Raw genomic sequence first — 12,861 nt, 5'->3', positions numbered from 1 at the left:
ATTTTTATCGAGAGGGATGACTGCACTAAGGAGAGAGAAGTTATATCTCAGCAAAAAAATCAAGATGTGGAAAACTTTCAGGAAGAAAGAAACTGTTTCTCTCTCTGTGGGTAATTGGATATGGAACTCTCAACAAGAACTGACATGCAATTTTAAAAGGCCAAGTGAGATTTTTGGGACATATTAAGTTGTTCCTCCTAGAGCAATATGGATATAATCCTTTGAATTGAAAAGTTTTGAAAAGAACTTTGTATAAATAAATAGTTAACTTGGATTAATTTTTAAGAAGGCAGACAACACAATTATTCTGTAATCTGGTAGATCTGCTCTTAATATGTTTGTTTGGAGAAATTGTTTATACTAAAACAGATAAATTACTGTTTTTTTCTGCTCATCACTTTTTTATCTCTCTACGTTTTATGCTATTTTAAATCTGATTTCTTTTTCTTTCCGTTTGAAATAAGTAAGTTAAAAGGATAAAGATATTTGTTTTTTATGCTCATTTTAATGATGACTGTTAAAATAACAAGTTAGTCTGTATTTTTAATATGGGTAAGCTTAGCCAGTTAGTTCTGTTTTGAGACTTCTCTTTTTTATACTTAAATGTGCTGAAGAAGAATAGTTTAGACTTGTATTTTAAGTAATAGTTTAGTAAAAAGTGTATAATGAAAGATAAACATGGTAAAATATAAGGGGAAATTTAAACTTGCAGGTAGAAAGAATTGGAGGTAGAAATGTAACTGATACATTTGCATTTTTCTTTGTTTCTGGTCTCCCACTCTGTATCCACCCCTCCCCCTCTTTAATGCTTCTGTATCTATGCTTATGCTTTTTCTTTTTATAGTTAAAATCAATAAAAATTATAAAATTGAAAGAATGTTTAGAGAATCATAACACCGATAGGTGCTCTTATTTTGAACTGCAACCCAAACATTCACAACCTCACTGAGAAGTTATGGGTAGATGGAAGGGGATAAGTACACAGATATTTTGAATCAATGTGTGATTCCCCACACACACACACACCCTGTGCACTGGCAATAGAATAATGACATATCCCTTTCACCCACTCAATGTTTTGCATAATGTGATCCAAAAGAGGGAATGACTACTAGAAGAGCTCTCTAATGCAGGAAAAGGAAAGGAAAGGTCCCCTGTGCAAGCACCAGTTATTTCCAACTCTGGAGTGGCGTTGCTTTCACAACGTTTTCATGGCAATCTTTTTATGGGGTGGTTTGCCATTGCCTTCCCCAGTCATCTGGGGAAGCAAGCTGGGTACTCATTTTACCGATCTCAGAAGGATAGAAGGCTGAGTCAACCTTGAGCTGGCTGCCTGAAAACCAAGTTTCCACTGGGGATCGAACTCAAGTTATGAACAGAGCTTAGGGCTGCAGTACTGTAGCTGTAACACTCTGCGCCACGGGGCTCTTTTCTCTTATGCAGATGTTCAGCAAAAAGCCCAATTTTATAATAAAAGGATATCCTTCTGCTACACCTGTCATTAGCTAGAAGGGAAAATAAAAACAGAACTGGAGAGATTTCAATGACTGGAAAAATAAACAGATATACTTTAAGAACATTGGGCTGGATCCAGATTTTTTTCCCCACTTCGTCTCAATGAGTTGCCTTGCTTATTAAACCCATCTAACATGGTTCTGTCCATGCAGATCACTTTTGTAATTCAAGAGAACCCCTTCCTCCTTTATTCATCAGTAGAAAGCCTGGTTGGAACCAATCTGTTTTTCTTACCTGAGGAATCTTGTAACTGCTTAAGAGAGTAGCCATATGAAGGGAGATTTCAGAGTCCAAGCCTCCAATAACAGCTATGAGGTTCTTCCAGATGCCACAGTTGTAGTTCGGGATCATTCTCTTCTGACTAAACAGAAGGTTCAAGGTATTTTGAAAAGCCATCCTTGCGTTAAAGTAGCTGTCATAGATGTGGAACCCCAGTGTTACATTTGGTAAGATGTGGGGATTCTCATTAATTTCTTTTATAGCAAAGACCAAGGACAAGACATGCTGGTAATTCTTGGGCACTGCACTGGAGTAAGAGAGAAATGGTGTGTAATTCTGATATTCATAAGTACTTATAAGTGTGGTTTCAAACCACAGGGAGATTCAACATCATAAGAAAATTATTCTAAGTAACTGAGTGTGTGACATTTGTCCCCTTTCATTTCCTGTATCACTGAATATTTGATACATTGTTCTTCTTTTTAAACTATTCATATTAATATAATTACATTACAATGGAGACAGATATTATCGCTCCCTTTTCCTATTCTTTTTCATTTATTATTGTGGGACCAACTGGATAGAAAAACAAGCAATAAGATGTCAGTTGAGATCTAACCAGTTTTCCTGTAGGCAAAAGTTCCAAAAAGCTACGGAGGGATCAGGGGACCCCTTTTACCATTAAAAACAAACACACTATGTTGTGGATGATAGGATCAACTTTGACAAAAGACAAATGTGTTGTGGGCTGCAGTAAGGAGGCTAGTAAGGTGACACTGAGTGAAAAAGATTTAGCTGACTCTACCAAAAAAAAAGAAAAAGAAATTGTTGATAGTAGAAGAGGAGAAATGTAGAAATCAGGAAAAAGAGAGAGGTCTCATGCAAGTCTACTCCTTCCTTCCTTCCTTCCTTCCTTCCTTCCTTCCTTCCTTCCTTCCTTCCTTCCTTCCTTCTTCGTTCCTTCCTTCCAACATCCATTTTTGCAATGGATTCCTATGGCAGCTGTCCTACTCAAAATCAACTTTAAAAGTTGCTTTCAAAGGATGAGACTTGTTCAGGAAAACTGAAAGTCACATTGTCCCATTCTAATGCTCCCTTTATTTGTCCTGACAGCTTAGCTCTTGGAGATCTGAACTCTTGGACAAGAGTTCTTGGATAACAAAAAATAGACAACAAAATAGATAACCAAAATAGACAAAAGGGAACATCACAAAGCATTTTCAATTGTAAAGGGAACTGAATAAACCTGTTTGTATTAGAATAATTGTTTCAAAAGCCTAAACATATTATTCAATTTGTCATCTTATTGAGCATATTGGTCGTTTTCAGAATACGTCATTGCTTGCATCAGATTAACTGTAATGGTTATGAACTAGTCTAATTCATCCTAATAAAAATATACAATCTTCATACAAAGTTTCGTTAAAACAATTTCCTTTGGGATGCTCCTTGAAATGGAGAGTTCCTGAAATGGAGAAGAACTGAGAGGTGATCCCACCAATGAAGAGGTCTCCTGGTTGAGAATACTGGTGTTGTGTCCAGAGGGGATCATTTATAGTACACATAGCAATACGCATCTCAGAATCAGTTTGTGGCAGCAGCAGCCACAATATCAGGAGTTGTACCAAAACACTGAATCCTGTCATTTGAAATGCAAAAGCATCTTCCATGGAGATGAAGTCTCTTTTTTTTGTATCTCGATCATTTACTATCCAAAATTAGTCTCTGAAACATGCAGCCTTCAATGGCACCATTCTGTCCTAAGAAGCTCAGCTCAATATTGCTCTCTAAATCTGAAGAGACCACAAAGAAGAGGGTAGACTGATATAGTCCTGTTTTACAAATAGTCCCTCACCCCTGCTCTGAGCAGTATGGGTGTCTTCTTATGCAAGCAGAGCATTGTTTACTGAAATTCAGTCTGAGCTCTGGCAAGAAGGAGGCTGGATCAAAGTAATTGGAAATGATTGTTGGGTATGTCAACACATCCCCAAGGGATGGTATTCTGGAGGACATCAGAAACATGAAAGAAAACAGTATGCAAAAGATGTTCCTGCATTGTGTTCCCGATTGGTTTGATATGAAAATCCCAGTTTCTGTCATAGGTTTTTATGTTCTGAAGGAAACTATAGTTTTTTAAAAAATATATACTATTTCATGAAGGTAATAAATAAAACTAATAAAATATGACAGAAATATTGCCAAATAGATTTGTGATTATTTTTGCTTCCGTTCCATACTATTTGTATAGCAATGTCATGACAGTGGCCTGTAATGTATCAATGACATAACAATAAAATATTTTTAAATGTCATTTCAAAATTCTTGAAAAGCAATGAAACAAAGAAAGCAAAACCGACTCAACATGAAAAACAGGATGGGTCTATTTTCTTTTTTTTTTATGTCGTCATGTGTAGTCTTAAAGAAACTTATTTTCAAACCTATTGATTTTTAAGGTGGCCCTGATTTTTCATGAAGGCTACAATATCTTTGTGAAAACCCTCTTTATTCTACTTCTTCTTGTGTTGGTTCTGTCAGTTTACAGCCTTTGTTGTCCTGATGAGTTTTTGCCTGAGGTGTTTTGTTTTTAAAGTTAAGATATGAGACAATGGAAAGTACAATTTTCTTCTTCATCCTTGACTGGTATCAGTCAATTCATCTCCTCTTTTTTTTTTTTTTTAACATTGCAATCAAGTATCTAAACAAATTTGGCTAGGTGATAATGTCACTGGTGCACTCTTTCTAAACAGGATTTGTAAATTCTCTTCTTTTTACCAGGAAATTTCTATTTTGCTTTTTTCTGCTTTGTACTCATGGTCTTTTATTTTTGCACTGCTGGTTTTTTATCATATCATGAAAATACAGCATGCACACATTGTTCAACAATATACTGACTAGGCTTTGTAGCCTATGGATAAGTTCTGTGCATGCTAGATTGCCTCTGTTGCAGAGTGTGCATCCTTTTCTTCTAGCACTACTGTTCACAGAAGCACTCTTTGGATAGTATTCATCATCTAGTAAAAGGAGTGCTAAATATTCTGTATGTTTATTGCACTTAGAACTCATTCATAGAACCCTCATAGATAGATGTTGATGATAATGATGAAGAAGAAGAAGATAGACAGACAGAGAGAGAGACAGACAGAGAGAGAGACAGACAGACAGAGAGAGAGACAGAGAGATAGATGATAGCTAGATGATAGATAGATAGATAGATAGATAGATAGATAGATAGATAGATAGATAGATAGATAGATAGATAGATAGATAGATAGATAGATAGATAGATAGATAGATAGATAGATCGATCTTTATAAATCGATGGTGTGGACTCATTTGGAGCATTATGTTCAGTTCTGGTCACCACACCTCAAAAAAGATATTATAGCATTGGAAAAGGTGCAGAAAAGGGCAACTAGAATGATTAAAGAGTTGGAACATTTTCCCTATGAAGAAAAGTTAAAGTGCTTGGGGCTTTTTTGCTTGGAGAAATGATGACTGAAGGATAACATGATAGAGGTTTACAAGATTATGCATGGGACAGAGAAGGTAAAGAAAGAAGTACTTTTCTCCCTTTCTCGCAATACAAAAACTCATGGACACTCAATTAAATTGCTGAGCATTTGGGTTAGTATGGATAAAAGGAAGTATTTCTTCACCCAAATGGTGACATATACATGGAATTCACTGCCTCAGGAGGTTTTGGCAGTTACAAGCTTAGACAGCTTCAAGAGGGGATTGGATAAACATATATGGAGCAGAGGTCCATCAGTGGCTATTAGCAGCAAGGCATAGATGAAATTCTCTGACTGGGGCAGTGATGCTCTTGGTGCTTGGGGGGTGCAACAGTGGGAGGGCTTCTAGTGTCCTGGCTCCACTGGTGGACCTCCTGATGACACCTGGGTTTTTTGGCCATTGTGGTGTGACACAGAGTGTTGGACTTGATGGGCCATTGACCTGATCCAACATGGCTTCTCTTATGTTCTTATGATGATGGAGTGGTATTGGATGGAAGGAAGGAAATCAGGAACAACTGGCCCAAGTTATGTGTAGAACAACCGCCCCCCCCACACACACACACACCTTGATTCAATTTTTAATGGAAGCTAAGGGTGCCTGTGGCAGGCATAAGCCATATGAAACTAAAGCTAGGTATCTCAAAATTCTCCACTGGCTTATTGTATGAGCTGCACTGCCAAACATGGAAGGAAAAGGAACAGGGTGGCTTGCGTAATCACCACAAACCCCTTCCCTCCCATCTCCTACTGTTTTAGTGTTGGAAGTTATGGTTATCTGTGGCACTATCCATCAGAAAACAAAAGTATGGGTTTTAAAATTGGTGAACAGCTTCAGGAGGATGGTGGAACTTGCAGTACCAAAAGTGAAGAAAATCTGTCAATTCTGGGACAGATTATTTCCCAAAGAAACCTACAGGGTTTACAAAGACAGCAAAGTTTTACTCATGAGAAGCCATCAAGGGCAGTCAGAAAAGGCAAGGAGAGTAAAAAACATCTCCTCTATGACAAAACACAGGGAGACAAACCACTTCCCTGGCTTGTCAGTGCCTGTGTGCTGTAGTGGTTAGAATGTCAAATTAGGATCCAGACCAGTGCCCCCTCTAAACTGAGCAAGTGTGAGTTGCCCCCAAAGGTCGGAATGAAGAGACTGACAACATGAGTTTGGTAAAATGGGCCCTTTATTGAAATAAACAACTGTAGCAAGCATGGCAAGGGTTACCAGAAACCGGACAAGCCCCGGGGTCATCCCATGACCCTTCCTTGCCCATGTCTGAGCGAGCCACCCTGCCCCCGACATGAGCCACAAATTTGGCTCATGTCAGGCCAGCCAGGCCAGATCCTCCTACCCCACACCGGCATAATCACCCAGGAAGAGCCGGTCTTGTGGGAAGGGATCACACAATCGGCATTCTGCAACATTGAGCCGTAGAGCCCATCTGCCGCTCATGCCGATGGCTTGCCCCCGACAGGTGCAGTGTCCTGGGTGCTCCCCTGTGTTTCCGTAACCCCTTGCTCCTACTGCCAACGCCAATGCCAAGCCTCCGCTTAGACATTAGCGTCCCACCGGGCAGCCCAGAGCTGCCCGAAGGCCCACTTTAAGCTCACCCAAAAAGGCTCTATTACCTGCATCAGACAGATGCACTCCGTCAGATCTATATAACTCACCGCAACCCACCTCAATTGCTGGGTGCGGTGAAAAACTCCCTAAACCACCCTCCAAAGCTTTCTGAAGGGCTCGATTGGCCTTCCTCCTGGCCCTTTCAATGCCCGCTGGGCACCAAGCCCCTCGCCAAACCTGCTGCGGCAGAATGGCAGACCAAACTATGCGGACCCCAGGCCACCTCCTCAGGATGACCTGCAGATCCGCCACGGCCTGTAAAGAAAGGGCCTTACCCTTCATCCACCCCAGGTCATTCCCACCCAGGTGAATGACCAGAATGTCGGGCTGAACTCCCTTCCGCTCATAAAACAATAGCGGCAACAGGCCGGGCCAACGTAGCCCATGGTGCCCCTGCCACTCAACCGTAGCCCACTCACTGAGGCCCAACTGTGAACCAATGGACAAAGTGGGCCGCCCAGAACACAAAACTGTGCCCGCAGACGAGGATATGCAGCCTCTCCTGACGAGCCACCGAACCTGGAAGGAAAAAACAGTCAACCAAGAACACACCGGTTTATCACAGCCAACTAGATTAAGAAAAAGGTTAATCCAGCCTACACTGTCGAAAGTAACGGCCGCACATACGAGCAGTAGGCAGTAGAACGCCATCTACCTACCCTCTGAATCTCAGGGCCTGGATACCCCAACATCGCTGCGGTGGAAGCCGCCCCAATTTTGAAAGAATGGGTGCCAAATTTAACCCCTTTGAGCCCGAGCCTATCCAAGGCCCGTGCTGCTACCGCCCAGAACTGAAATTTGGTAAGCGGTGACCCATCCAGATGACTAAATAATGGCCCTACCGCTTCACCCCTTAATGCAACATACTGCCGAAGCACTCTAACAGGGCATAACTCGGCTTCACTACACGGGCCGAGGATTACATTGGCCCCCTTACCTGACTGGTCCATCTTGGACCGTCGAACCCTAATCACAACCTTCTCGCCTCTAAAGGAAATATCACTGTTCCTGAGAGTGCGACAAGCCTGATCCCTGCGGGATCGGGCCACCAGCTCGCTAACTCTCAAGGCCCCCAAAAAGGCTGTTAGCGCTGCCGCATTGAATAAAGCAACCTCAAAGGGGGAAGAACATACCTTAGGCCAAACCTGGCCCAACCCTCTCAGCACCACTGGAGAAATAGGTTGACGTGGGTCAGCCTGGGCACCTCTTTCCCTAGACCACCCCTCCAACATCTTCCTAACCCTAAAGTCTCCAGTATTTTCCGCCATGCCCTGGGCTTTGCTCACAAAAGCAATTGCCGCCAGCTGCCCCCTAATGGACTTGACTGCCAAACCTCACTCTTTCTGAAATACCAAAAACTGCATGAGCTGGGGAACAGGCACCGGCCAATCGTCATGCAACCCGGCGTCCATTCTGAACCCCCGAAATTGCCGCACAGCACGCTCGTATGCCTTCTGCGTACTTGGCGCCAGGGCTAAATTGATGGCCCTACCCGCTTCGACCCTCCAAGCTGCCAAAGCTCCTGGGGCATCCTGACCGGGAAAGGGTCGGCATCCGGCGCCAGCTGGTGAAATCGCTCCATCTGTTGGTGAGACAGAGCGTCCGCCACCCCATTACTAACGCCCGGCACATGCCTGGCCATAAACAACAAATTCAACTGAAGGCAGCGCAGCATAAAGGCCCTAACTAGGTTCATCACTGGCGCAGATCTGGATGACAATGAGTTGATCACCTGAACCACAGCCAAATTGTCACACCAGAAATGCACTACATGGTTGGCCAATTCATCCCCCCAGAGCCACAACGCCACCACAATAGGAAAAAACTCCAGGAACGTCAAGTCTCTGCGGAGACGACCGGCCAACCATTCCCTGGGCCACCTTTCAGCACACCAATGCCCTCTAAAAAACACACCGAATCCAATGGAACCGGCAGCATCAGAATTTATCTGGAGGTCAGCTTCAATGCGCATGTCATCCCTCCAGAAAGAGACCCCATTGAACGATTCCAAAAATCGTTCCCAAACCTCAAGGTCCTTGACCATCCCCCCAGTTAACCTCATTCTGTGATGGGGGAGGCGAAGGTGGTGCATTGCATCACACAATTGCCTAAGAAATGCCCTCCCTGGGGCAACAACCCTACATGCAAAATTCAAATGCCCTACAAGCTTCTGTAGCTCAAGCAAAGAGACTCTCTTTTGACCCTTAACGGCAGCAATTCGCGACCTCAAGCCAAGGACCTTGTCCTCTGGAAGCCGTGATGTTTGCCGGCAGGTGTCCAACTCAATGCCCAGGAACGTTAAAACCGAGGACGGGCCCTCAGTCTTTTCGTGCGCCAGCGGGACCCCTAATTCCTCAGCCAGTTGCATGAAGGTCTCCATAAGCCTAGCGCACTGACCAGATCCCGCTGGACCCATGAAAAGAAAGTCATCAAGGTAGTGCACCGTCACCGTCAACCCGATTTGACCTGAAGCGCCCATTCCAAAAAGGAACTAAAGCGCTCAAAGGCAGCGCAAGAAATGGAACAACCCATTGGTAGGGCACGGTCCATAAAATATTTTCCCTCAAACATAAACTCTAATAATTCAAAATCCCTGGGGTGAACAGGCAGCAAACGAAATGCAGAGTTAATGGCGCATTTTGCCATTTCAGTGCCAAAACCACACCCCCGCACCACTTTGACCGCCTGGTCAAAGGAGGTGTACCGCACCGAACAGAGTTGCTCGGGGATAGCATCATTCACTGACCCCCCTTTCGGGTATGACAGGTGGTGAATGAGGCGAAACTCCCCGGGTGCCTTTTTCGGCGCCACTCCGTGGGGAGAAACCTTCAAATTAGGGACCGGAGGTGCATCGAAGGGGCCAATTACCCGTCCCTCCCTGCACTCCTTGGCAATTTTTTCCCGGACAACCTGTTCCATCCCTCTAACTGAACTTAAATTAGAGGCCCTACTGGGCGCTCTGGTGCCCTGAAAAGAGATTCAAAACCCGTGGATGAAACCCTCTAACAAATAGGCACCATCAACCACTGAAGGTATCCCTTCAACAATTCCCTAAGCACTTTCACCCAAATGGGGCTGGGACCCTTTGCCAGGTTGAGAGGTGGTACCCCCGACCCCGGCCCGCTTGGCCCCACTTCTGGTTTTGGCCTTTGTGCATGCAGAAAACGCATGCGACCCCCCACATAACGGGCACTCGTGCTTAAATTTGCACGCTTTCCTGGAACACACCCCTTGGGAGGTATACTCCCAACACAACAGTCGGGGTTGAACCGACTGGCCCGCTGGCGTGCGGGCACCAGGGGTACTGAATGACTTATGCACAATGTGCCCACTGTCAGCCCGGTCACCCGCATTGGGTTTCACCGGGGACATTAACTGAAGCCAGAGCTGTTGATTTATCTGATTCCAGGGCAACGTGGGATTAATAGCAGCCCTCATCCTGAATGCTTCATCGTACTGCAACCATGCGGCGCCCACGAAATCCGTGTACGCCTGATAGATAATGTTGCAGTACTGAAAGAGGGGGCAGCCCTAAACGGCTGAGCCCTCGCTATCACCCCTGCATAGATCAAAAACCCGGGTAACCAATTGGCCCAGGTCCTATCAACTCTCCTGCGCTTCAGTTTTTCTTTCTCCTTGTCATCAAGCTTGACTTTTTCTTTCTTTTCCAATACCTGAAATAGCAAACTGAATACGTCCACGTATTCTCCCTGTAAATTTTTTTCTCTGGTAGCGGGGGTCAAATGGTCCCCCAACAGCATAGCCGTATCCCCAAAGGGGATGGCATGAAAAGGGACAGACCCATAAGGATTGGGCAAATAACCCCAAGTACTCCATTGACCCCCGGGCCAACCACCTACCTGAGGCGACTTCATCTGCCCTCCCCATGGAAGGACCCCTGACACCGTCTGCCCCATAGCACCTTGCGGGCCTACATGCGCCATGATCCCCCTGAGGGCATAGGGCTACCTACTAAACTCCCCTGACCCATGCTCTGGTGGGACATAGCTGGCACAGCCCAAGAAGGCCCCGGTTGTACAGGCTGAGGCCATTGTGCTCCCATTCCTGCTGAGGGGGAAACCCCGCCAACCGGGCAAACACCGGGAGATGTTAGCAGGGGGCCCCATGGTCATGTATGTCCTTGTTGTGCTTGCCAACACTTACCTTCTACACCAGGTGGCGCTACCACCACCGCTACTGGAGGCGACTGCACCTGCAGATCTTGCTCCCCTAAAGGATCCGGCACTTCCACTCCACCGTCCACTCCTTCGTCACCATCAGGGTCCAAATCGGAGGGTTGCGCCCCTGCTAGCTCACCACCGCCTCCGCATTCCTGCTAGGCAGACAGCCGTGCGAGCACCTCGCACTCAAAAGTGGTAGAGCCCACCCCTCCCGGGACCACAGGCCTCCCGCTCCTTTCAGCAGACTCCCCACCAGCGCCCCTCTGCTGCTCAAGGGCCTCGAGCTTGGCAATAATTGCCAACCGGAGTCGCTTTGCCTCTTCCCCTGCAGCCTCTGAAGGGGTTCCCTGCCTCTTCTTCCCCTGTGCCCTGGCAGGCTGTTTCCCTTTTGCTTTGCCCTGCCCTTTCTTGGACCCCATCATAAAATGGCAATGGGCAACAGTGACAAAGATACAGGCTTAATAATGATGGGGGGGTGCAAAAATACCCCGCTGAAAAGAGGCCTCACCCTCCCTGCTGAACACCTTGAAAGGAAGGGGGGCAAGCTAGCCACTCTTCCCCAACCGGCACCTGAGAACGACAACACAATGCCTGTAAAGGAAAAATATGCCCGGCAACCCTCGCCTGTCGCCGCCCTCAAAACCCAGGACAGGCCTAATCACGCCGCCAGCCTCCGACCCGACGAAGAGGGCAATAATCGGCCAGACGCCTCCTCCGCACGCCGCCAGCCACGAGCCTGCCAATCAGGCCTCCAGACTCGCCCCGACTGCTCCGGACCGCCGACAAGGCCCCCAGCCCAGCACCGACGCGAAACAACGCCCTGCCTGCCCGAGAGCCGCAAAACAAGTGCGTGCTCAAGGGCGGAGCCCGAGCTAAATAGCTCCGGTGCTCCGCCCCCGCTAAAGCCCCGGATGCCCGGGAAAGCAACGCAGTCTCCCCCTCCTTCCAGGGAGCAACTGCGGCCTCCCCGCCTATAGCCACTGTTGTGGCGCGGCGGTATAGAGGCCGAACTAGTTCACAGGGTTTTTTAGCCTCCAACTTATACATTTGTGTCTTAGCTCAGGAAAAATGGTCCCTGAGCAAACTAACCTTTCAGTAGCTGCCAGTAGCTTACAAAGCAGAATTTTTGGTTACAATACTCCAAAGCTTTGTATTGATCCAGACCCTAAAATAAAGTTCGAACCCTCAAAATTGGCCACCTGCTTCAGGATGGTCATGGTATTTGCAGTGCCACACAGGGAGCAAATAGGAACATTTTGGCCTAATTAATCACTCCAAGAACATTTATTTTTAAAAGATTATAAAAGAAGCTAGCATTCATCACTTTAAGTTCAGTTTTGTTTTTGTTTACAAAGCAGCAAAAATAAAAGCAAATAGGATATGAAAGTAGACTGGATCAAGTAAATGTCAGGTCGTTTATGGGGAAATGAAAAGCAGGAATACATGCTTTTTTAAAAATATCCCATTTATGTATAGCATTCATCTTTTTATTATTTGTGCATCTGTCCTGCATAACCATCTTTTCTTTAATGCCTCATATTCAAAAAATGTCCCATATGCAAGAGAGAGATAGAAACTATTGACAGGCCAGAGCTCGACTATCTTGGCAGCCTAGGCAAGGCTGACTTCTGGTGCCCTCCATATTGATAACCACATGGGGGTGCCCAATTCAGTACTCCCAGAAGGCAATGCTCTAGGCAATTTACCTAGTTTGCCTAGTGGTAGAGCCAGTCCTGGCTATTAGCATTTTGGGACATTGGCAAGCAAAACAACTATGTTTTCTTCAATGCTTCTAGTGCATCAATGCCACGCA

General features: G+C 45.5%; 1 protein-coding gene across 1 annotated transcript in view; it reads right to left on the bottom strand.

Moving 5' to 3' along the window:
* LOC132583090 (vomeronasal type-2 receptor 26-like) overlaps positions 1–11,467 on the bottom strand; it is a 28,187-nt gene extending 16,720 nt beyond the window's left edge. Inside the window, exons 1-7 of the mRNA XM_060254755.1 lie at positions 11,255–11,467; positions 11,032–11,200; positions 9,093–9,333; positions 8,360–8,501; positions 7,805–7,979; positions 7,287–7,386; positions 1,750–2,041 (exon numbers count right to left, since the gene is read on the bottom strand). Coding sequence (XP_060110738.1) covers positions 1,750–2,041; positions 7,287–7,386; positions 7,805–7,979; positions 8,360–8,501; positions 9,093–9,333; positions 11,032–11,200; positions 11,255–11,467 — 1,332 coding nt within the window. The remainder of the gene's footprint in view (positions 1–1,749; positions 2,042–7,286; positions 7,387–7,804; positions 7,980–8,359; positions 8,502–9,092; positions 9,334–11,031; positions 11,201–11,254) is intronic.
* Positions 11,468–12,861: the final 1,394 nt, after the last annotated feature.

This window comes from Heteronotia binoei, chromosome 15 (assembly GCF_032191835.1).
Source record: "Heteronotia binoei isolate CCM8104 ecotype False Entrance Well chromosome 15, APGP_CSIRO_Hbin_v1, whole genome shotgun sequence".
Classification (NCBI taxonomy): Eukaryota; Metazoa; Chordata; class Lepidosauria; order Squamata; family Gekkonidae; genus Heteronotia; species Heteronotia binoei.
This window is presented reverse-complemented; position numbering and strand designations above follow the sequence as displayed.